This window comes from Anas platyrhynchos, chromosome 3 (genome assembly GCF_047663525.1).
Source record: "Anas platyrhynchos isolate ZD024472 breed Pekin duck chromosome 3, IASCAAS_PekinDuck_T2T, whole genome shotgun sequence".
NCBI classification, from domain to species: domain Eukaryota; kingdom Metazoa; phylum Chordata; class Aves; order Anseriformes; family Anatidae; genus Anas; species Anas platyrhynchos.
In genome coordinates this window covers 82,440,692-82,465,504 of record NC_092589.1, presented here as the reverse complement: position 1 = coordinate 82,465,504, position 24,813 = coordinate 82,440,692, and the positions used below count along the sequence as shown (strand labels likewise).

Here is a 24,813-nt window from a genome sequence, read left to right as displayed (position 1 = left end):
CGGATGGCTATTATATTCTAGCTGTAGTTCAGACACAATTTATTAATTTAGTTCTTTAAATCTCAACATTTTTAATTGTAATGAAAAATTTGTGAGACTGGAATAAAATGACTTGCGTATCTCAACGTTCTTGCTTTGGAATGAAGACTCTTGAGCAAGCAGTGCTGGTGCAACTGGTTGTCTGCAGCCTGCTTTATGCCTGCCTCTCCAGCCCTCACTGCTGCTTTGGGGAATGTCTGAACTCCAAGGGTTCCTCTGAAGGGAGGTGGCTTTTCCTTAAGTGCAAGTGTTTGATTTGCAATTTGAATCTATACTATGTTTTCATAACAAATATAAAAATAGAAACCATGTGAAACTGAAGAACACAGAATAAATTAACTTGTAGAACAGTGAATTCATTATAACTCTGGATAGAGAAGCAAATAGTGAGTTCATGAAAATAAAATTAGAAGAATAAAAAGAAACGTGAATAAGATGATCAAAAATACTGTTGGTACCTACACAACTACTGAAACTGGCCTGAGGTGAAGGTCAGCTCTGTAGTCTGAGAGGTAGGCACTATGCTGCTTCAGCTGAGATCCTACCTTGTAATATACTTTGCTTTTAGGTAGCTTATTGCATCTTGATTTGGATTGCTGGGGTAAAAAAAAGCTTTGAACTTCTCTTAACTGCCTGGCAAGTGTAATATTTTTCTCCTGCTGATATTTGAATGTGTTTTCATATTATTTTAAATAGAAATGTTTAAACCTCTATGCCATTCAGACACTTTTCTTTTTGTCTGTGAGTTTTCTCTCCATCTGTTAAAAAAGAGAGTCAAAAAGCCTTCCAAAAACATAAATAGCATTTGTAAGTGGAGAATAGTTATACTTGCCATAAATTAATTCTGCTTCTCTTTGAACTTTACAATAACTTAAAGTTATTCTTACAGAAATTACTGTTGCCACTTCCCATTTTCCAGCCAGTTTCTCGTGATACACAAATGAAAAAGCAATTATAACACAGTCAGCAAAACAGTAGAAAAAGGTCAAGACACAGACATAACTAATGGTTTGTTTTCTGACATCTTTCTGTATTACCGTGTTTTTCTACATAATCCCATCTGATCTGAATATATTGGGGAAGAAAAGGAGAGGCAAAGCAGCTGAATTATGTAGAGATGTTAATTAGTAGGAAAGAGGGACAGTGAGGTCTTACAACAGCATTTTCTAATTGAAGTCACAGAACTGGCATTTCAGCAATGATTTCTGCTTCAGAGATCAAGAGAGATTATTTATCCTTAGCAGTGTTCTGTCTGCAGCTCTCGGAAATTCAAGCAGGCCAAGTGACTTCGATCATTTGCAAACACTGCTGAAAAAGCAGTGGAAGTGTACAGAGCCCCAAGGGTTCATTTCCAACCCGTGAAGCCACCAACTCCCATGCAGGCTATTTGATCTCCTTTCTAACTCGAAGGGGAGGGAGTGACCACTGTGTCAGTTTTGCTTAACAAAAAGATTTATTTGAAAATACATCACTCTTTCAAAACAACAACAAAAACATGCTACAGAGACAGTTACTTTTTTTTTCATAATATGCAGGTGAGTTTTCTGAAACATATGTCTAGTGTTGAGGTCATACACTCTTTTGCAGCCTTTCTTTCACCTGTATGTGACAACAGTGAGACCTGGCTAGTCCAAAAGACCAGCTCCCAGTAGTGGCCTGAAGTAGATATGTAGTGAAGAGTGCAAGAATTGGTCAAGCATGGAAAAATGTATTTTTCTCATTCTTCCTTTTTACTGTTTTCTAATATCTGCAGCAAATAAATCCAAGAACATTTTCTTGAAAAATATTTTTACTTAACATGGTGTTTTTCTGGTAGTAAAACCTTGACCTTCCACCTCCAATAAGGTCAGAGACATTTGGAAGAAAGGGCAAAGCTGAGGTCTCAGACACTGAAACCTCTTGGGTCTTCAGTGACAGAGGGGTGCTGAAGATGAGCTGCCTGCACTAGACAGTCCGCCTCACAACGTTTTTTGTCACAAAAGATAGCAGCCTTTGATATAGAAACTTTAAATAGTGCTCTCCCTAATGTTTGCACTGTTTATGTGGATAGCTCATGGGCTACTGTCACTTACAGAAATATACTACCAAAGGTTTCTATTCTTCTTAGCATATGACTCTCCCTCTTGGTTACAGACAGATGCCTTTGCTGAGCACAACAGAAATAGGGACACCGAGTCCCTATTTCAAGCTGTTGTTTGGTACTTGACATGTGAGCGCTGACTTGGTCCTTCATATCCCCTGATGGGCAGCAAACCTTGGGCAGCCAGGTCTTTTGGGTCTTGCTTCTCAGACTCACGTACCCGAAGAAGGGATGCAGCTGATTACTTCTGTCAGTGATAGAAAAGCCAAAATTATGGCAGATGCTAGGCGATGTGTGGTGGCCATGTAGGCCAAGACTGGTTGTTCTCTGCAGTCCGAGAAGATGAGCATCCTGTTCAGTAGAAGCTGGTCATTTAAACATCCCACAAACAGGTATCATCCACCATCAAATGTACATCCTGACCACTCCCAAATAAGCATGTTGGATGTCAGGGCTGCTTGCCTCTTTCCACCCATCACATACCAGCTGGTTGCTCCGTCTGCTGCAAATGGGGGACTTGGGGCTTCTGGTGATCTCAGTGAGGCATCATCCAGTGGCAATGCCTCAGTGAGGCATCATCCAGGAGGGCTCTTCACCCTCCTGTTGATGGAGTACTTCCCAATCCTTCACCCTGCTGTAAAAGGGCACACCGGTAAGCTGCTCTGTACTGTGCTGCTCTAATCACGTCCAGATTTGATGCCAGCTTTAGCAAAGTTCTCCTGCAGTTGTTACTAAGACTCTTAATCCCCAGCTATTGAAAAGCAATTACTCTTTCAGAGTTGCCAAGAGCAAGTGGGTGAGGAAAAACAAGCCCTCAGATAAGTAATTTAGTGTTTTTGGTGGTTTTTGAGGCTTTTTTTCCCCCCCAAAAATGTGTTACGTGTATCACTGATCCTTGCTATTTCAGTGCCCAGCTTCAGCTTTCTGTATAGAAAGCAAACTGGTGAGAAGAGGCAGGGGAGCAGCCCTCTTTATGCTTGTCAGGGCATGTGTGGATTCTCAAAATGAAGATGTCACGAGTGCATGCACTCCTGTAATTAGCCTGATAAATAAGCAGTATTCCCGAGAGAGCTGCAGGTACTCCAGGGTAACTGTTTCTTACCCCAGCTTATGACGGGGGTGTAGTGTCTGAGACAGCAAGAAGCTCTTGCTCCTTGAATTTCAGAGTAGCAGTTCCTTCCCACTTTGTTTCAGCTCCAGTATTACAGCCCTACAGCAAAAATAATAATAATAAATAAAGCATTCTGTGCATAAGGCTGCAATAACGGAATAGCGGGTGATGCTTCTCAGTCTTAATGAGATCAGGGCAATAACATACATGTAGTTCCTCATATTCAGTGTATCTGCATAAAGATGTGGTTTACTTAGGTTTAGTTCTGCTGCTTCAGCGTCTTGCAAATGATAATCGATTGTTTTCCTTCTTACAAAATTTTTATGAAGCACAAACTTAGGTTGTGACTGAATGTATGTAATTTTTTGCTTTTGGGATAGCGGGTCCCCCATGGGTGGGGGCAGCTCCCCCCAGATCCCCTGCTCCTGCGTGGGCTCCTCTCCATGGGCTGCAGCTCCGGCCCGGGGCCTGCTCCTGCGGGGGCTCTCCATGGGCCGCAGCCTCCTCCAGGCCACATCCACCTGCTCCCCCGGGGGCTCCTCCACCCATGGGGGTGCTGCAGCGTGGAGATCTGCTCCATGTGGGACCCATGGGCTGCAGGGGGACAGCCTGCTCCACCAGGGGCCTCTCCCTGCGCAGGCTGCAGGGGAACTGCTGCTGCCTGCCTGGAGCACCGCCTGACCTCCTGCTGCACCGACCTTGGGGGCTGCAGGGCTGCTTCTCACACATTTTCTTACTTCCCTTTCCCAACTGCTGCCACACAGCAATATTTTCCCTTCTGCTCTCCCAGAGGCCCACCCGGTGTCACTCCCTAGCCAGCAGCAAGTCCCTTTTGGAGCTGGCTGGAGCTGGCTCTGCTTTGACATGGGGCAGCTGCTGGGCTCTGCCCATAGAGGCCACCCCTGCAGCCCCCCACTACCAAGCCCATTCCACGTAAACCCCTACACCTAGGGATAGTTGAGACCTGTTTGCTTTGGCAGTGTAGGCCTGGAAGTTTTCTCATCTGTTTTTTTTCCCAGCAGCTCACAAATACTGCTAAAAAGGTAGTCTCTCTGGAGGTTAGACTTCAGAAAGGATGTAATGACAGGTATAGCAACAAAGAAACCAGAAAAAGCAGCAAGAAAGGGGAGCTAGTAAAAGTATTTATGTAAAGAGAACAAGGGAAGGATTGCAGGCTGAAAATAGAAACCTCAGTGGATCCCCCTGATGAGTTCCTGCAGCCAGCGAAAAGTCTGCTCAGTCACGTCCATCTAGGTGCCCTGGCTGAAAGGGGATATCCGAACTGGGGTGACAGCACAAGTCATGGAGAATGGTACGAGAGGAAGGAAAGCAGAGCGAGTCCTTTTCCTGATTTCATTTGTCATGCGCTTTCTGGGAATTTACGAAGGTGTCTGTCTCATTTTCCTCGCTTGCGTAACCACGCAGCTCTCACTGCTCGGCCTTTTCGAAGATCAGTCAGTGGGAACCAGCCTGGCACGCCGTGGTTTGAACCTGGCTTGTTTGTAGTGGGAAGTGCCTGTGAAAGCTTCAGGAGGAAATGACTGCTTTTGCCCAGGTGGATTCAGGCAGCCGTATGTTGCAGAAAGCACTGGGGTTAAGTTTCTTTAAGTTTTCTGCTTTGATGCTCCATTTATTATGTGTTTTTCCTCATGCAGAAGCAGAGTGCCGTACCGTGGTGCAGAGGCTCGCTGTTGCTGTCAGCGCAGGAAAAGACTGAAGTTGGCATCTCTCTTATCCCCAGCCAGAGGCTGCCCTGAAAGGCACAGCTGTAAAATGTTCATCAGAAAAAAATGAATGACAGATCCCCGAGAGTGAGTAAAAAAGCCTTTTTTCCTTTTTTTTTTTTTTTTTTTTTTTTGCTAAAATGCAGAAATATACTTTGAAATGCACTCAAATTCCTGGGTAAATAACAGAATGAGAAGAGCTCTGAGTTTTACTTGAGGAGCCAAGTTACTGTTTTTACATCACATTGCTCTGTTCTTTGAAGCATGCAGTCCTTGCTGCCACCTCTGCTGTCTGTTTACATCCCTGCTACTGTGTATCTGAGGCTCAACGTTAGTGAAATAAAGTGGCCAGTGTTGTACCAAAATGGGATTTCCCTAAGCAAGAGGCTGGCACCTAAGAAAATGTGGTTTGTCAGGGAAAAGATCAGCTGGGAGGGAGCAGCTCTGGGGCTGATAGGAAGGCTCCATGGGACAATAACCGGACAGCTGTATCAGGAAAGGAGATGTCATGTTCAGTGGGCCATGTTCACCGCTCCAGTAGGGAAGCTGTGCTGCTAGAAGACACTTGAGCTGCCTTTTCCAGGACACAGGCAAACAACCAAAGTTTCCAATGGCAGAAAGACAGAAAGTATTGTTGGGTTCAGCAAATGAAACATTGAGAGCGTGGTGCGACTGCTAACGCCCATGCAGAAGACAAGTCATTACAGAGATTTGCTGAGACTTTCTGCATCAGTTGTTTTTTACGTTTTATTCCAATATGAGTGCTTTAATTCTAAATAAATCACAGTGATTTACTGTTGACAGGAGGTGTCATGCTGCAGTCGGGCAGGCGCAGTCCTCTAGCAAATTGCAGAAAGCTGAGTGCTTCTCACAGATATTGTGGGGAGGGCTCATCTAATCTAGCTTGAGATGTTTATAGTGCTGTATCCAAGATGATGTTTAATGAGGTAAGTAATTTTAGAACGTGATTCATCTGACAGTTGAAATATACTTTAGGATGGTATGAATTATGCCTCTCGTTGGCCTGAAGTTGGAAAAGTCAGTTGTAGGTGTCTGCCCAGTGAACGCTTTTCTCTAAGTTTGGTGTTGTAGTGCTGTCTAGAGTGCCTCTGAGTTTTAGGGAGGCTTTAAAATTTGTATTCATTTGTCTGTGATCAAAACAGACAGAGGTGGTGATAAAAAGCTCCTCAGTCTTTTTATTTTCTTCTGTTGTCATGAATCTGAGATTCAGCTGCAGTCATCTATGGCTGTCTCTGGAGGAAGATTATTTAATATAATGGAAGTGATAAGTTTTGAACTTTCTGAATTTTTGAAACACAAATTTTAGCTCTATGGCAAAACTGGCACGTGAGCTTCTGTCTTAAAAGTATAGTCCATGCCATACGACCTATAAAATAAGAATTTACAAAAATGTGACTCTGTTTTTTGGATGGATGACAGAGGAGTCGGAACGTTTCTGGCTTTTAATCTTTTTGTGAAAATTTTTCAAATTTCACTGAAGCTGGAGCGGACCTGATTGTTTCTCACGTCTATTTGGAGAAATCTTCCTTTATAGAAGAGGTGATGGAAGGGAAGTATGAGAGTGACCCAGACTGCCTAGGTGGGTGGTGGGCATAGTCTGGATATTGATTTTGGAGCTCTGTACGTGTGAAAAGAAGCAGAAGACAACAAAGAAGGTAGCAAGGAAACCGCAGAGAAGAATGCCGATAATGCTGAGAAAAAAACTTGAGTGTGCTCCAGGATGATGTATTGCAGGAGTGTGCTCGCACTGGAGATGCTGTCCTGCTGTTTGAGCCTCTGTAGTGAAAATCTCGAACTTCCCTGATCTCGTTCCAAGAGAAACCATTTGAAGTGCAGGCTTAATGAATTAGTCTGTTTGCTGTGCAAACTATTCTGTGTGTGGTGTGTGCCCTGCTATTTTATATATTTTCCTCTTCATATGAAGAAGTAATTTCTTTTTCTTGTGGTGTAAGCCTTAACACAATAAGCATGTGTACAATTTTAAGCATGTGATTTGCTTCGATGGCTTCAAGTGGCTATGGGTAAATTAGGTAGTACTAAATATCTGCTCAAGAGCAAATCCCCAGAAAACAGTGAAAACGTGGCGAGGTGATTAGGAAACAGTATTATCCTGGTGACATTTCTGCGTTACCACATTGGGTTAGGCTCTGAAGGCAGTTAAAACTGCCTTTGATAGATCATATAAGCAGTCAGGGCACCTGATTCATAAGATTTGTAATGGCCCTACTTACACTAATTATCAGCGAAGCAGAGCAGGTCTGTAAGATCTATTACATTGATTGCAACAGGAATGATGCAGTGCTCATTGGCATCAGTGTTTTATACGAAGAATTAATAGTGCAGTTCAGCTGTTGTTGCAGAATGTGTTTCCTCTTGGTGGTGAGGCTTCATCTGGGTAATACTGACCTTCCCCTACTGTGTTTGCTACTGAGATTTGGGGATTTTGGTTACCAGATTTTACGAAGCAGGATTAGCTGAGGCTAAGGTGGACGTTCTGCGTGGTAGCGTGGTAGCTGTGGTTTGTTTAAAACATACTGACAATGATGCAATTTTCTGGACCTGTTCAAGAGAGTACCCAACAGTCAAAGCAGCAACATTAACCTTCTCCACGGCAGCCCCTTCAGGTGTAGCAGCTGGAAGAGAAATCAAGACATCTGCCGAAAACTTCTGAATTGATTTATGACCCTCTTGGAGGAAAATATTTTTAGCCCGTAGTGATTGATTTTTCACAATTCGTGAAGAGATTTATGAAGCAAATAACACTGGCCTATCCTTCACCATTTGTTCTGTATATACTGCCCTTGATGGATGTTATACATGAAAGGGTCAAACCCTGAGGATATTTAGTACTCATTTTGCTGACATGAACGTTAAAATCAGGGGTACTGTGTGTGGAGATGGGATGATGTCTGCATGAATAAAATATTCTCTCTGTTCACCCACAACACAAACACATTTGTTGGTGCCTGAAAATGTGAAGTACATCCCTAGCAGAGGAAGATTTCCCCGTAGTAAGTTACAGAGCTTCCTTCAGACCTTAACTTGAGAGAGGATGGTACCTGCAAGGTAAACTCTCAGTGTCTAAAGAGTCTTTCTCCCAGTAAAGCCTCTGTCTCTAACGTGTGACCGCCAGTGCAACTTCTGGCCTTGCTGGCGATTTTTCCAGCAGGACAACCCCTGCACAGCTGCCTCCCACCACCTTTGCAAACCAAAACGAGATCATTGATGCCATTAGCATTAAGAGATCTTAGAGTTAATAGCAGCATAGAGGAAGGCAGCAAAAAAATCTGCTGTGATGCAAGTAACCCTTTCCAAATTGCATTATTTTCTAAAACCCTGGTTTTTACGAACCAGTCTTGTTTTTTGCACACACATACAAAAAATAAAAAAAGGGTGTGTGTGTTCCAAGTAGATAATCTGTTGTGGGTTTTGGCTTTGCAAGTTACTACTGCTCCTGTCCCTCCTGCTTGCGCAACTACCCAGAAATGGGCCTTGACATCGGGCCATCAGGCTCCTCACAGTTAATTAAACTTGTTTTTCTCGGTGCCTCCTCTTTCTGAAAAATAGAAGCAGTGTTTACCTGTTCGTTCACAGGTTGGGTGGTGGAAGAGAAGCTAGCCTTCAGCTGTGCAGGAGGCTGGAGCAGGTACTTCAGGAGGAGAGGACATCTGCAGGGATTTGGCCTCACTTCTTCCTGTATCAAGGGGGTGAACTTCTGCAGGGTTGGGAGCTCGTGTGGCTGTAAAAAGTGATCTCTGCTTCCTACAAGGTAGGGAATGACTGATTTGGCTGCAGAAGAAGCTCGGGGAGTTTGGAGTGGGCTGGGAAGTGAATTTGATCTGTGTGATGCAGCTGCAAGAAGAGACAAGCCTGGCTTTGGGACTCTGGGATGCGGAAACGGTGCTGTGGAAGAGTCCTCTGCAAATCCTGTGTGTAGTTTTGAGTAAAAAGCCTCAGAGCAAACATAGCAGAGGGCTGGAAAAAGTGATCTAGAAGGAAAGGATGAAATAACTTTGCCGTGTTTTAATCTAGAATAGAAAGTAATGAAGGAAATGAAAGATGAGAGAGGACTAGGGACTCCCATCCATGAACAGTGATCTTCCATGCATCGTTATTGCCCTTGTTTCTGTGCCATTACACATTTCCACATTTTAAAAATTATATGGCAGTCCAATCTATCTGGTGAGTCTGCTGACAAATGGTTTCATTTAATGTACATTGCAATTATCTGTCATCTATGAACGTCTTTGCACTGGAATCAGAACTGGAGCCCTTCCGTTGGCGTCATCGAGCATCCTGCACAGTGATGAAGCAGCAGTTCTGGCTAGCTGGCTCTCAGCAGCTGCAAACCTGGCATGGGAATGAGCTTGTGGGCCAAAGGGGAAAGCTTCGTCCCCTTCTGGTGCTGCAGTGTAACCCAAAATACCGAGCACCATGAGGAGGGCACAGCACGCCAGCTTCATTCACAAAATGAGAGACTATTTGCTACCTTTGACTCAAACATACAAGTTTGAAAAGGTAGGATAAAGTCCCGAAAACCCACGCTTTTTCAGCAGGTTTTTCAGTCACTAAAGACACTCTCCTCTCAGGATCTCATCAGAGGTGGCTTTAATTCACTTCCCAGGATGTGGTGACTGTTTCCAGGCCTCTTTCGAACCCTTCTTAGGCTGGAGAAAAGAGCCCTTCTGGCACGTTCAGCAGGCCTGCTGTCTACCCCGAAGCAGAGCTTCCCTTGAGTTGTGTGCAGCTGCTTTTAACCCATCCACAGCGCTTTTCCTCAGGTGTTGCAGACAGCTTCTTGGCAGAGAGGCTCTGGAGAATCAGCTCGTGGCTTTGGCAGCGGGAGCTGCAGCGGGAGCTGTGCTGACTTGCCGAGCTGTGCCCTGCCCCGTGCAGCAGTGCGTGACCTCCGCTTGCACTTCCCCGCTGGCGTTCCTTTTCTCTCGCCCATTTTCCGGGGTGTGCCAGCTCCCTCAACTTCCTCGTGCTGTCCTGGTACCCCGTGGTGGGATGTGGCTGGACAAGTCATCTTCTATTGATGGTGAGAGTGCACCACAACAGGTGCAAACACTGCTCCGTGGGCTACAGTGGAGACACACAGCCCTTCTACCCACACATTAAATTAACATAATGGTGCCTTCTGGCCTGGAAAAGCCTGTAAACGTAGCAATCACTTTTTTTCTCAACATTTTCCAGCATGTCTTTGTGCAAAATTTACCTGGGTTTCCTTTACATGCTGGCTGAGGGATTGTAGGGTCACTCGTGGTGCCAGGAAGAGCGTCCAGAGCAAACCCACAGAGGAGGAGACCTTTGCAGTGCCACGCCAGCCTGAGGGCAGCGGTGGCCCCAAACTGAATGACCAGTGCTGCCTCTGCTACGGCTGATTTGGGCCGTGATGCCTCTAAAACCATCTCTCTGGTTTGCGGTGGGCTTTGGTGGGATTTGTCTGGCATTTTAATTGATTGCCAGGTGGCTCCCCTGCTGTAGGAGGTGGCGAGGAACCGTTCTCCCATCCAGAAATCCCACTGTGCACGAGCATAATATAAAACCCCGCTCTCCCACGGGCACAGCTGTGGCCTGCGCCGTTCCCAAGGGTCAGCCCCAGCACTTCTGTTAAGCAGCAGTGAGCTGGAAAGACCTCCTCAGTGCTTTTATGCAAATGGCACCCGGGCGCCTCTGCCATGTGTGTTTGCGGGCAGACACTGCGTGGCAGCAAACAATAGGTATTGTTTTGTCATGTAAATACCGGGGGATGCTTGCTGGGAGCTGGGCTGGCCTTTAATGAATGTTTTTGGCGTGTGTGTGTTGAAAGAGAGGGTGGGGAGAACGACAAAGTTGTGAAGCTGGAGTGGGATAAGCAGAATGAAATGCTGTCACGTTAGGAGCCACAGGAAGTGCGGAGTATGCAACCTGCCTGACGGATAACAAAGGTCGGGGCTGCATGGAAGCGAGATAATGAGGGGGAAGGAGAACAATTGCCTTCACACAAGGAGTTCGGTGATGTACAGCCGATGACTTGCAGCCGCCTCCGTGACCCTCATCGCTGGTCCCCGTGCGTCTGCGTCTCCGGGCGCGCTCTGCGCAGCCGGCTGCTTTGGGCAGTATCAAGGCATCGCCCAAGAGCTTCCCAGCAGCTGAGGGACCTCACCCAGTCAGGCTGAGGATGGAGGAGGTACTTGAAAGGATGAATCAAAAGTATTTTTTGTCCTAAGTTGGTAGTTTTTCCCTGTATTCCAGATGTAGCTGCTGCTGTTGCAGTTTTTGTAATGACGCCTTGGACTCGTTTTTAACTTTCTTTTGAGGCAGGAGGGGGTCGGAGGCAGAGTCTTTCCTTTAGCGAAATAAATATGTTTTTCCTGATCTGTTTAGACAGGATTCATGGGAGAGTTGGAGAAAAATCACTTAAAGGAAAGCAGTGCCGCAGGTCTTGGAAAAGACCTCTGAAAGTCAATAGAGAGAAACAGAAGCTTTATCTGCATCTCGCAGTAAGTGAAAAAGTGAGCTGGATTCCTGGAAGCTCGTTCTTTTAAGGCAGTAATCCACCCTGCTAACGCTGTTATCCTGAGTACAGGATTTATGCTTATGTCATGTTAAATACAGCAAGCTCCTTCACAAAAAAGGTGGACAAGAAAAAGAGCACTTTATAGATTGTAACACACTGTTATGTACTAATAAGCAAAGAAACCCATTTTCCTCTTGAGCAGAGCAAGTAAGACAAGGGCAGTATTCAATGCAGGAAGTTTTCTTATCTTTCTTCCCAAGACTTCTGATTATTATAAGGCAGTAGCTATTATTTATCATCCCATTAAGAAATGGTCAGACTCCGTAACTTACACTGGGCTATTCTGAAATACTTTAGAATGAATGTTATTTGTATTGCATGACATGAAGCTGCCAGGCGATGGGAGTTTGGGTTGAAATACTCAGCATAATTTCTGGTGATCAACTGCAAGAGCGAATTTGGCGTCCCTTGCAGAAAAAGGGAGTCTTTTTTATTATTATTATTAGTATTTCATCCGGTGCCTTGGTACAGTGCTAGTGGATACAACCAGAAGGTTTTTGTTAGCTGCCCCAGTGTTCCTTTATTCGGGTACTGATTGAACTCAGTGACCTTACAGTGCCAGCACACGGGTCACTCAGTGTGACTTCCATTTAGCCCAGGGGAATTTATGAAGTCGATCAACTTCTGCCTGAAGCCTTTCAGAGGTTTTCAGCTTTCTTTTTTCCCCTCCTTCCTGCGAGGGGAACCTTTTCACCCTTCCCATGACTCCAGGAGAGGCTGTCCTCCAGCCTGCCCGTGCCTGCGATGCTTGCTGCGTGCCGGCCCTCCCCGCAGCCTTCGGGAGCACCGCTCCTGCACTTTTGGTGCCCCATGCAGCTGCTGGTGCAGCTGCTCAGCAGCCAGTGCACGCAGGTTGTGCATTCTCCCCCTGCCTCACAGATGAGGGATGCTGGAGCTTTACGCCCCCACCACCGAGCAGCCTGGCGTTGTGCAGCTCGCAGCCACACGTTTCCTGGAGCGTCCGTAGCGCCGCCTGACTCATCGAGCCGCTGAGATCTGGGGACACACGGCCGGAGCCCGCTCTCCGGAGACGTTGCCTCATCGCTGTGGGTCTGCAATACTGATCTGCCATGTCAGCCCTGGCGTCCTCCGTCGCGCCCCGCTGAGCAGGGACCATGGTGCTGTCGGGTGGCATCGCCGTGGGCATCGCACCTGGCTGGTGTCCCCACAGGGGACAGGCTCTGCTTCTCCTACCTGCCCCAGGTAAGCATCTGATCCTCAACAAAGAAGCACAGCGAGGGCAGCTTATTTTAAAATACCTTAAAACAAAATCCTTTTTTTTCTTTTTTTTTTCCTTTTTTTTTTTTTTCCCTTCCTCAGTTCCTTGGCAGGAAGTCTGAGTGTCCCTGTGCTCTGTGCTTCCCAAGAGGCCGGGGGGCAGGAGGGCAGCTGGCATCCCTGGCACGGCAAAGACCGTGGGCTGCCGCTCGGCACAAGCAGCAGTGATTTGGGGTGATAATGAGGGATTTAATCCTGGGCATTAGGCGCTGGCAGCAGGGACGTGGTGCGGCGCCTGTGAGCGCGCTGTCGCTTCATTTTGCACTGTCTGGGTGTGAAAGGGCAGCCAAGCTTTTGTTGGCAGTACGCGGGCATCTGTTACCTTCTGCCTGGTGCTGCCTGGGCAGATGCATTCGAGAAGAGATGCTCTGTGTGTCGGAGGCATGTGGAGAGTTAAACCCTGCACGGGGAGAGGGTCACGGGTCAGGAGAGAGAAAGTCATCCCCCTCCCGCTGCCACCGTCACCCATCCCCTTTCCTCAGCAGCTCAGGAGAAAGGGAAAGTTGCTCTCTGGGTTGTCTGGGCTTCCTGTCCTGACCAGCCACGCTTTCCTGAGTTGCAAAGAATCGAAAGTGCATGCAGCTGAGGAAATGCAAAGCAGCCGGAGTCGGGAACGTGAGCTGCTGCATGAATATCCGTCTGTGAACCAGCCAGGATCGGGGACGTGGCTTGTAAGGCGGCTGCCCTGCTGCAAAGGAGACCCACGGCTGCAGGAGGCTCAAGCAACATGATGGGAATCCGTGTCGGACTGGTAGCTGAATCGATTCCTTAATATGCTTTTATGTGTGGTCTGATCGGTGGAAGAGGCACGGAGGCAGAATACATCACGGAGCAGAGCTCTCCCAGGCAGCCCCTCCGGACCCGCAGGGCACGACAGGCTGATCGCCTCCGGGAGAGAATTCACGGCAGCGATCGGGAAGGAGCAAGAGAGAGAAAAATCGAACTGGGAAGTGAGTACAGTTTCCAGCACCTGCCTTTGCGTGCCTGTGGACGTGACCCTTTCCTGGCAGCACTGAACTTTGCGCGGTCGCAAGTCGTCTGGGTGTTAGCCTAGCTTTGGGATTGCTGGCGGTGCGGGTAGGAGGTAACGAGCATCAGAAATCTGAGCAGAAATGTCAGCGGGTCAGGAAAATGTTAGCATTGAGCCGTCTGCAGTGAATGCTAAGAACCTGTCGGTGTCAGCGATGGTACTGGTTTGGTTGTTTTTAAGGCAAGGGGTGGGAAGAGCAACCTGGTGCCTGGCGTCCGAGCGGCCAGGCTGGGTGTGAGGGTGGGGACAAGCACGGGTCATTCAGAAGCCACCACGGCACAGGCAGGCACGAGGGCTTTCTTCTTCCCTTCCATCCTTCCCGTGTCACCAGGGTGTCCAAACCACGTCCATTTGCTGAATAAACGTGTGGCTATTTCCATGTTGCTACAGGCATGCTGGCACCTAACACGGTAAAGAAAAGCTGACCTGAGTCCTTGCCCTGGAGACTGCATAACCTCATGCTCGTCCTTGCACATCAAGGGGCAATTATCTGGAGTTGTTTCCTGGCTTTGACATAACTTTTCTATTAACGTTGGAGAAAACAGCAACTTTTCTAAGAAGAGCACTTTTTCTAAAATGGGTGTAATGTTTGTGAGCACAATGCTCACCTCAAAGGGTGTTATAGGAATTAATGCTCATACAGGTCTCATCAAGATTCGGTAATACAGATTGTTATAGGAGTGCGGGCTAATTCTGCTGCTATCATCCACAAATTAACCCACGTGGTTTTAACAGGGGTGAGCTGTTGGCCAAAAATTTGTCTTCCTAGCATGAGGATGGAAATTGAGCCTTCTGCCCTGGCGAGGCTCTCCCTGCTGAAACTGGAAGCCAAACGTCCATGCTGTGAGTGGTGGGATTATGGGGGAGGCGACCAAATCCATTCAGGGGGCCAGCCAAGCCAGGCAGGAGCGCTAGCTTGTCATTATTGCTGCTTTGGGATGGATCCAAAAGGAGAACAGAGGTGTGAAAGACCCTGTACTGCACATCTCCACATCATCTTGTCCTTGTACCTCTTACCCTCAAATGAAGTGAAGTCTGTAATGCGATGAGCTGATAAAGAGCAGTGCAGTGATATTTTGAGAGAAAGATCTGTGCACACACACCTGCCATCTGGAAAACGTTTTTGCTCTGCTGAAACACTCAAATACCAAGGTGTGAAATACTACAGAAGTAAAGGTAAAGCTGCAATCCTCCCAGACTGGGAGGATCCTGAAGCTCCATGTGGCTAAATTTTCGGGGAGCATCACTTCTCAGCTCTGCTGGTGCACTGGACAGGTTGTTGCAGCCAGGGAAGAAGGCCTCGCTCACGGCCACTCGCCCGGTTTGCATGAGGAGTGCTAAATCTGAACTGTCCCCAGGGCCGGCGTGCCACAACGCCAGCACCTCCACGGGAACACAATTTCTCGATGACAGCAAAAAAGATCAGTGTTTCCCCGTCGCAGGTTGAGATCCCTCCCACAGGTGTCCTTGGGGTGGCTCAGAGGAGGCTGTGAAGCATTTTGTACCAGTGAGGGAGCAGTCAGCTGCCTTTAATTGCTGGCTGCTCTCGGGCCTGCCAGTGCAGATTTGTGTATTTCTATCCCCAGCCCATAACCGCACGGTATCCTCGTTCCCTTGGCCGAAATGGTGCTGTGAGCAGGCGAGGTAGGTAACTCGTGCTCAGCTAACCTAAAGTCTGGGAGAGGGAGAAAGACAGAATGACAGGGGGCCACACAAATACAAAAAGGAGTCGTGCTTTCAGAAAGTTTAGGGATTTTTGTCCCACGTTAGGGGAAGGAGGGGGCACTGAGAATGTGCTTCTGCGTGCACTCCCTCTGCCTTGCAGTGATCCTTTCCAGGAGGCTCAGAGGGTTGTTTTGCTGTTGGTGTGTGACCCCTCTCCCAAACCAATGAGCAGATGAGCACTCGGGGAGGAGCTGCTGCAGTGCTCCAGTCTCTGACACGTCGCTGATGGCAGTGTTGTTTTCTGATCCACAGGTCCAGAAGATGGCATAGGAACAGCGTCGCCTACCAGGGAGCTGGGGTCCTTTCTCACCTCCGTGCATGCTGCTTGAACGGACCTGAAGCCTTTGTTTTTGGACTGAAGAAACCTGCGCACTGCTTGCCTTGAAAACCTTTCTCTCCTAATTCATGAGCCAGCAGGATGTGGTCGCTGTGCTTTCAGAACGGCTTCTCATAGCTGCGTACAAAGGCCAAGTGGATAATGTGGTGCAGCTTATCAACAAGGGTGCCAAGGTAGCAGTTACCAAGGTAACAAGAGAAAAACGCTTTACAAAATCCCTGGGAACTAACATAACTCCTAAACCATTGTCTGTGAAAATGCCCTTGCAGCTTGGCAATTCTGAATGTAATTGAGGTTAGCGGTGGATTACAGTGTTGGGATTTCCTTGGAGTTTAGGCTTACTAGCTCGTGTAAATTTACAAAATAGTGCATGTCGTGTAGTTAGACGCTTCCCGCACACGCATGCACAGCTGTGGTGCACGCTGAGTCTTTCAAAACGTGCTGTGCTGACGGAGGGGCTGCGACGTTTTTCAAAACCTGCATTGACTTTGGGACAATGTGCAGAATGATGGATGGAGCAATTCATCACTGGCAGGGGAAGCTGCTCCAGAGCACTGGTCCTTCTGGCTGAGGGGCTGGGGGAGTGCCACCTGTTGTGGTAGGATAAAGGGATGCAGAAAGCATTTCTTGCCATCAAAGGCTGTCGGTACAGCGGCCTCGCTTGTATCTGACATCTGCACTGATTCCTGCTGTGCAGCCCCCATTCAGTTCCAGGCTTGGGGTTTGCAAACTGTGGTCCTCTACCTTGGAGGCAGAGTCAGTATCAAAGGGTTTCTGCTTAGATTTTAAAAGCCCAAACTGAGACTCACCTACTGCTCTCTCTCAATAATATTATAAATAGTAATATAATAGTAATAACAATATAAATAATATTAGCAAATAAAAGATGAGGCAGAAGTGGCTGTTGCAGAGACTGTACACTCAGCAAGAAGCCCTAAACAGAATTAGGTAAGTTAGATCTTTAGAGCTGCAATATAAAGTCTGGGCTGTCCTGTTTTGACAAGCTACTGTTTTCTATCCTACCTCATCCTATTTCTATTTCCATATTGGTTTTGAACCCTGTATGTATGGGAGCAAATATTCACAGACAGAAAGCAAATGTGAGTCCATCAGATAAGTCATCTATTTTTTCTGTTCTTATCTGTCCATGACAGTCGGTTGCAATTCCTTTGTGGTGTTTGGGCTGTGGACAGCATTTATTTTGAAAGGTGGAGTGATCCAAGGGCAGCCAATTTTAGTGAGTTTTGCACGCCAAAACTAAGCGGTGTTTTGCTGGTAGATGATATACACAGATAAAAAAATGTGAATGGTCCCATAAAGATACCTGGGTGGCTCTGTTGTCCATGCATCTCTGTAGCTGATCAACAGCTATTGGAGGTGGTCAGTAGTAGAAATAATTAAATATGTTTGAACGGTAGGGTTTTTTTCTTGTTTTGTGTGATGGTTTTTGTTTGGCTGTTTTTTAAGATACTGAGCTTTGAGGTTATTGAGGGACCTACCTGAAAATATACCAAGTACTGAAAGGGTGCCGCGTACTTTGTATAAATTTGTGCATTAAAGTAATTTTGAATCCAGCTTCCACACTGAACCATAAAATGTGGTGTAAATGCAATTTTCAATCAGAAAATCAGGTTCATTTGATCAATGCAGATTTGCAAGAGTTGGAAAAAAATTATTTCCTGCACAATGTAAGTGGCTTCTTGTTTCTTGCTCTTACATTCGGGGGGTGTTTGGGTGGCACTCAGGCACTTATCCCACCCACGTAGTGAGCCAGGTAGAGGAGAGCTCAGCGTAAATCAAAAGGCTTGACACCAAAGTGCTGCCCTCATCCCAGCCCATCACTTCAGGCTCAGAAATGTCCCACGCAGGTCTGCCGAGCATCTATTCTGCAGCTGGCTCTCACCCAGCCAGCCAGAGCCAGCCAACTGCACAGGGAGAAAACGTGCGTATTTGCCTGTGAAAGGCTTTGTGAACATGCATACCTTGGAAGAGCTTGGCTTGCTGATCCAGTGACACAGAGGCTGGGAGGAGAAAGAGCCATTCAGAGTCCAGGACGAGGCTGGCAGAAGAGCAAGCATGTGTAAATTCACCTCAAATATATTTAAACTGGAAATTTTAGGGGATTTTTCAGCCATCAGAGCAGCCAGGTTCTTCTGTGCTCTTTCAGTAAGTGGAGCAGACCCCCAGAATAACTACTTTTAAATTACAGGTTGCTCGTGTTAGGTTGGAAATTAGATGGCACGCTTGTCAAAGCAAGGAATTATTGATTAAGCTCTCAGATGAAGTGCCTTCTTCCCTCTCCAAGATAAAATTAATTGCAAAATGAAGCCTAAACATAAATTTATAAATTTATTCACATGCCTTAGTTCTCTTTTACTCGTGTATCTTCTGCTTTTATTTGCAATCTTCTGTTTGTTCTGTCAAATTAATTTTAAATTCTAGGGGTTTGGTCCAAAGAAAAAAATGACTTTTGTACCTCTCAGCCAAAATTCCCCCTGACTTCTATCAGAGCTCTGTTGCAAAAAGACATGCCAAAGCAAAGTTGTTTGGAGAAAATGTTCCCTCACCACTTTAGACTTGAAATGAGTTTCTGATATGCATCTGTGAGCGCAGACCAGTCCTTGTGGAACAACACCACGCTGAGCCCCAGCTTGAAGGGACTGAGGTCTAGACCTATACGCTGTGCTTTATTCCAACCAGGTTAATTGAGCGTGGCTTAAGGAAAATGAAGCCCGTTTTCCATAACAAACCAAGGACTATTAAATGCTGGATAGCTGGCAAGCTCGTCCGGTTCTAATTTTATCTTAAATTTGGAAAGTCATGCGATCTGGTTAATCGCTGCTTCAGTAAACAGTAATCCAGCTGCAAAATGGTGCCCGAGTTCCCTCTAGGATGGATTTGGTTCACTCTGACAGCACGAAGAGCAAGTCCAGCCCTCATTTCCAGATGAAGTCAGCATTGAAGTGTGTGTTTCAGCATCTTCCCTGACACCAGGATCAGCGAGAGACGGGTGGGATTCCAACACGCAGGTTCCTTTAGGAGGTATTTTGGTGGATGTGCTGCCAAAACTGGAAGATTAAGAACAGATCCTGCTATGATTAAGTCTATTCTTCCAATCTATAAAGCTTGTCCCATCTTTCAGTGCTTTTGTAGGAGAGCTTTCTTTCAGTAAACTTGTTGACAGCTTCGTCTTTGAAATGTAAGTGCTGGGACTTCTGCTGAGCTGCTCTGTCTTGCTGTCCTCCCAGAATGTCATTTTCCTTATCCCAGGTTATTTTCCTTTTTATGTTGTGAGCTGAGATAGGGCAGGGGGAGGGCTGAGGACCACCAGAAGGGGCAGAGGGGAAAGGGAGGCAGTGATGCATCGGATAAGACCAGCTGTTCTCTCGACCTTGTCCCCAGCATGGTGCCAGAGGAGGGGGGTTACAGCTTCATTTCACCTCCCGGCCTTGAACTGTAGCATGCCAGGAACTGCAGCCCTTGCTGTGGGCTTGCTTCACGCCTGGAGATGAAAATCCAGCTCTGAGCCTGTGTTAGAGCTCACCAAACCAGCGCGTTACTTGGTGGTGGGTTTCACTGGGGCACAGAATTAATGCTGCCCAAAAAAGCTGGGTATCAGGTGGGGGTGTGCCACTGGTCTGCTAAGCATGAAGAAGATTGCCATAGGAAGTAATAACGTGGTACAGGCAGTTTTAATGCCGTTTGCGTTGGGTTTTATGGATTTTTTTTTCAAAGGAAAGCAGAACACAGCTTTGCTGCAGAGCGCAGCGTTCAGAACATAGCTCTAAAATTGAATTCTGCCAGGAAAGGATGAGCGTTTGGGGAAAAATGTGAGTGCTGCTGTTTTGATTCAGCAGTTCTGTTTGTTTATCCGTTTGTTTCTTCGATTTGGGCTTTGGACTAGTCGTGCCGTGCCCCTGCCATCTGGCAGCACGTCGCAGTGCCGGGGTACTCGTCGACTCGTCATCGAGGTTTCAACTTGAGAGGATGCAGAGTTCTTGAAAACAAATATTTTCTTCCCAAGTGAAAAAAAAAAAAAAGAAATCTGTTTTGGTGCTTTCACATTTCTGTGCTACTTCAGCTTGAAGAACTCCTTATTGTCTTAAGTGGCTGTTTTAAGCGATAAATGAAAACAAACAAAAGGGAAATAGCAGACATTGAGGGACTTGCTCAGTGCCTGCTGAGGCCAATGGGAAGCTTTCTGCTGACTTTCAGCTTATTCATGGGGAAGAGCATAACAAATCATCGGTGTGAAGAATGGGACAAGGCTGTTCGCATTTTCAGGCTTTCCATAAAATGTGGCCAGGCATGTTTTTGCACAAATGCAGAGTGGATGAATAATCAGCAGTGCTCGTGCAGCACGACGCTGGGGTGGGGTGGAAAACTGGATGTGCTTGTGGAAAAGCATCCACAAATATAATGAAGACGAGGGAAGATCCTGCAGGTCGTGGTGCAAAGCCTGCCTGTGTGCACTTGGTGGCAGAGTGCACGCCTGGAGCAGCTCCTCCACAAAAATTCTGCTTTTAAACTGTACGTATTGACAGTTGCCTGTCAGCGTTTGGAAGTTAGAATACAGGTTAAATACAAATATTAATAATAAAAAAAATCCTGCTGAAATTCATCTGGATGTTTACTGTGCTGGGCTGCAGCCTGAGACGCCCCACAGCCAGAGCTCTGTGTCACGGCTCTTGGAGGTGGCAGCTTTAGCACAAGAGATCCCGTTTATTTTTAATAAGCCAGTGACACGGGGGGGGATTTGTGCGATTTGTGGCCTGCTGAAGCAATTATTCGCATTTGAACGAACGCCCAAATTGCATCCTTTTTATGTGAGTGACTGCTTTATTGGTTCATTAATCTGAGTTGTAGGAGCCTCTCATTTGTGTTTCTATTGCTGCCTGTGATAACCTCAAAACCATTACAGCCGATGTTTGGAAATGCCCACAAACCTTAAAGTCGGTGATCCTTCCACTGCTTGCACTGCCTGCACCGGAGGAGCCCTGTACAAGTCCTGCCTCTCTCTCCTCTTGTTCTGATGTTACCGGGAAGGAAAAGAAAACCTGGCCTCGTCGGTTCTCGCAGCGTTACGATTAACTGGGAGATGGCCAGTGTTTGTATGTGCCCTGAGGCACTGCATGGACAGGTGAGGGTGGCGTGCCCGGTGAGAGCTGGATCTGGAGTGGCTTGCACCTTTTCCTTGTGAAGCACGTGGCTTGGATGCCTGCCTCCGGGAGGATTTCCCCATTGCCATGCACTTGTTATGGGGTGCCTGTCTACATGAGGTGTGCTGGGTGAGGAAAACACATTCCTCGTATTAAAAATAAACACATACTCTTCTTCCAGAGTGTATTTTTAACAAAGGACCTTTGGCTGCACCTCGGTGGTTTGTTTTTTTTTTTTCCAGGAGTTAGAGATGGTTATCTTATCAGAAAATTTCCCTGCTGGAATATATCCATGAGGTTGGCAGCGCTCTCGTTTCACAGCACACGAGCTGCCTTCAGCCTGGGTTTGTTTCTGTTCTTGTTTTTTTTTTCTTGCTCCGTGTACAGATAACAACAAGTTGGTTTTGTGATACGCTAGCAGCCTGCTGGGAAGTGAGACACGCCGATTAGGTGATTTATTTATCGCAGTTAGGTAATGCAGAAGCTCAGAACCCATAAGCCTGGACGTGCTGGAGCACATTTCCATAATCCACGTGTATTGTTCGGAGCCGGGAATGATTTGTCAGCCTTCCCTCAGGTTCGTTTTCTCTTTCTCACGTTGCCTGGAGACTTTTATGCCTCCTGCCACTGAGTTACCTGAAACTGAGCCCTGGCTGTCCTCCAGGAGGCTGTGCTCTGCGGGGCCGGGGCAGCCCTTTGCTCCACGGCTGCCACCGATGGACCAGTGCAGCCACTCAGCTGGCACGGAGAGGCTGGTGGGGACAGCATGAAGCAAGCCCTTCCCACACCTTCTTTGTTCTGAAGAGGCTGAATTCCCAAGACTTCACCAGCCAGGAAGGGATGGGAATTGCTGGGAGCAGCAGTGATGAAGAAATAGACATAGAGCTGAAGAGTAGTGTGACACTCAGAAAATCATCTCAGAAAATGCCTGGGGGAGAAACTGTGAAGACAATTTGACGTCTTAAAAATGACAGGAACCCTGTTTTCTTCTTTGTGATTAAATACAATTTTCAATCAACATTTTTAGGTTTGTTCCTGTCTAACAGTTCATAAGGCGATGCTTTGAGGTCTATATTGGGGAGGCACATGTGTGTGTGTATACATATATATGTATATACACATGCTTCTTAGAGCAGAAGTTAATTCTTGGCCCTCCCCTTGTGAGTTTTCTTTTTGAGGTTATATGGGTTAGATTTTCAGGGAATCACTTGCTCTACTTTTCCTCTGTTGTCCAACCTCTTCACTCTTTGAGCCTCTTTTTAACGTAGATTCTTGTGCCCCTTATAGGAGAAGCAGCCTATTTCCCTTTTTCTGAAATGCTTCACTGTAAATTGTGCCACGGGATGATCAAATGGAGTGCAGTTATATGTAAATATTGTTTTCCCCACGTCATTTCACTTAGATTTTTGTAAGACATTTGTTGGTGTTTTACTTTTTCTAGTAATTTGATTTTACTGTCAAATTTCAATCCGTTTTTTCTTCTAAAACCATACATCATTTATCCATCTCTCTAATTAAAGCATTTCTGTCCCTCTGCTCATTAATAATTGATCTTGATTACACTATAGATTGATTTTCTTGTGAATATTTTATATTCTGTTTTTATATGGGCTAGAGCTCGGTAATGTTTACAAGTGTTGTCTAAAAACACCTGACAGATCTTTGGCAAAATGAGGTTGGTTGTCATACACATCGTCACCTGGAGAGACTTACAAATCTTCCACTGATTTTAAGAGGATAGCACTTGTTGAACAAAACAGTCCAGAAGTTCTTGTGTCTCTTGCAAAAATGCTACCCAACACAATATTTGATTTTGCCTGTTTTACCAAGTTTTTACTTTGTTTTACCAAGGAGGGTTGGAAGTGGCTGACAAATCTGTGCTCCAGAGGGACAGAAATAAAAAGGTCATGGATTCTCTCCAGGCATGGACACAAAACTGGCTCCGAGTTTGTAAGGATGATCCTTACATAGGTAGAATATCCCCTTTGTAGATTACCATCAGGATAAACTGAAATGTTGCAGAACGGGGAGGAGGAGTTTTATGCATATACAAAATAAGGGAAAGCCTTTTGTACACTAAAGTATGTCAACTGCTGCTACTGCAGACTTCAAAGAGAGAGGTATATACAGAAGAAGGAGGAAAAGGATATAATTCTGGTAAACTATTACATGTAAAAACTCACCTTAAATTATTTTTTATTTTCTTCTCATTCATAGCATGGCCGGACCCCCCTGCATCTTGCTGCCCACAAGGGTCACCTCCATGTTGTCCAGATTTTGTTGAAAGCAGGTTGTGACCTGGATATTCAGGATGATGTAAGTAGATACAGCTTCCCTGTTTGGGGTGGAGGGAAAAGGGCTTTTGTGCCATCAGTAATTTGCAAATAAGCATAGGTCTTCTCTTCTTTGATGCAGGATTAAAAGAAAGCAAAATCTGTCTCCGTTTTTTTCTAATTTGGAGATGCAGCCTCTAATTTGGAGACGCCAAATTTGCATGAGAGACAAAGTAAAACGTGGTGTTTCTCGACGAGTTGCTCAGTCCTTACGCTCCAGCTGCGGAGCTTTGTGCGAGCTGTGATTGTGCAGGGCTGGTGTGGGTAGCAATGAGAGCCGTTGGCTGCCGTTGGGTACAGAAAGTAAATTAGAGCTCGTTACACTGGGCAAGAACCCGCTGGAGGACCTCAGGTGGAGGATGTGATCCGTTTTGCCTGAAGTGGCAGATGCTTTTGTGTAGGTGCATGGCACAGCATATCGGGCAACTGCAGTGGGGAATTACCAAGAAGTGATCCCGTTGGCTGCCGTGGTTGATGCGGGGAGGTCGCATCTGTCAGGCTGTTGGGTGGTAAGCATCAGCACAATGCAAACAGCTTCGAGGTTAGTAAATGGTAGCTTGTTTTCATTCGGTCAGCTGTGTAGGTTGTTGGAACTTCCTCGTTTTCCATTAACTTTCTGACTTTCCATAAAAATTTCTAATCTTGCATCAGGCTTTAAGGCACGTTGGAATGACAGGTAACAGTTTTAGCTACCTCACTCTGATGAACAAAAACGCAGGCTGAAATGTGCAACAGCAGTTGAATAGTTATGACTTCCCTTCAGTTCGTTGCTAACTTCTGATGTCACACTGGCACAAATTTGAGGAATGGTTGCTTCGTTTCCCTCTCTAATAAGTAAGATTCTTATGGGACCTGGAGGCCCAAAGGTTGCTAGTAGAGGCACCCGTATGACTATTATAAGGACAAAGAAGATGTCTAGGTGCCTTTTGAAAAGCCATTTAGGCATTTGTTTGCATGCAAAGGATCTTAAATATCTGTAGAAACTGGAAAACTGGTTTTCTTCTCCACATGAGCAGCTGCATCCCCATGAGGTGCAAGCAGTCAGGCAAGTGCACGCCTGTAAAACTGTGGTATTAGTGCAGCCGACTTTCTACTGGGGAACTTGTTTTTCTAGGAGGAAAATTTCCTTCTTGCACTCTTTATGCTTTCGCTTTGCCCTTCTGTAAAAAGGAGCAGATTTGCAAGTGTAATGGCAATATCAGTTTAATCAGATATATCCTGAATATGTTTTTAGACATAAATGCAAAAATGCATAAAAGCAGAAATGATTCATCAGATATTTAAGACAAAATTGCAGGCACTTTACAAGTACAGTCAGTGTTCCCGAGAATTGCAAGTAAGACTGCAAGAGCTTCCACTGATTTGCTCAAATTGGGTTTCTGTGAAAGCTGCTTTTTGAGTGTCTTTTTTTTTT

At 46.2% G+C, this 24,813-nt stretch overlaps 1 protein-coding gene across 13 annotated transcripts in view; it reads left to right on the top strand.

Annotated features, from left to right (window-relative positions):
* Positions 1–24,813, top strand: part of ANKRD6 (ankyrin repeat domain 6) — a 99,642-nt gene that overhangs the window by 53,438 nt on the left and 21,391 nt on the right. For 3 of the 13 annotated variants that reach the window (XM_038176092.2, XM_072036188.1, XM_072036189.1), the window contains 3 exons: positions 4,886–5,041; positions 15,823–16,095; positions 23,284–23,382. In XM_038176092.2, coding sequence (XP_038032020.1) covers positions 15,976–16,095; positions 23,284–23,382 — 219 coding nt within the window. In that variant the 5' untranslated portion in view covers positions 4,886–5,041; positions 15,823–15,975. Of the gene's footprint in view, positions 1–4,668; positions 4,786–4,885; positions 5,042–8,569; positions 8,745–12,424; positions 12,741–13,250; positions 13,766–14,580; positions 14,689–15,346; positions 15,490–15,822; positions 16,096–23,283; positions 23,383–24,813 lie in introns of those variants that run through there. The other 10 variants (XM_027454891.3, XM_027454889.3, XM_027454888.3 and 7 more) reach the window with 8 other exon arrangements.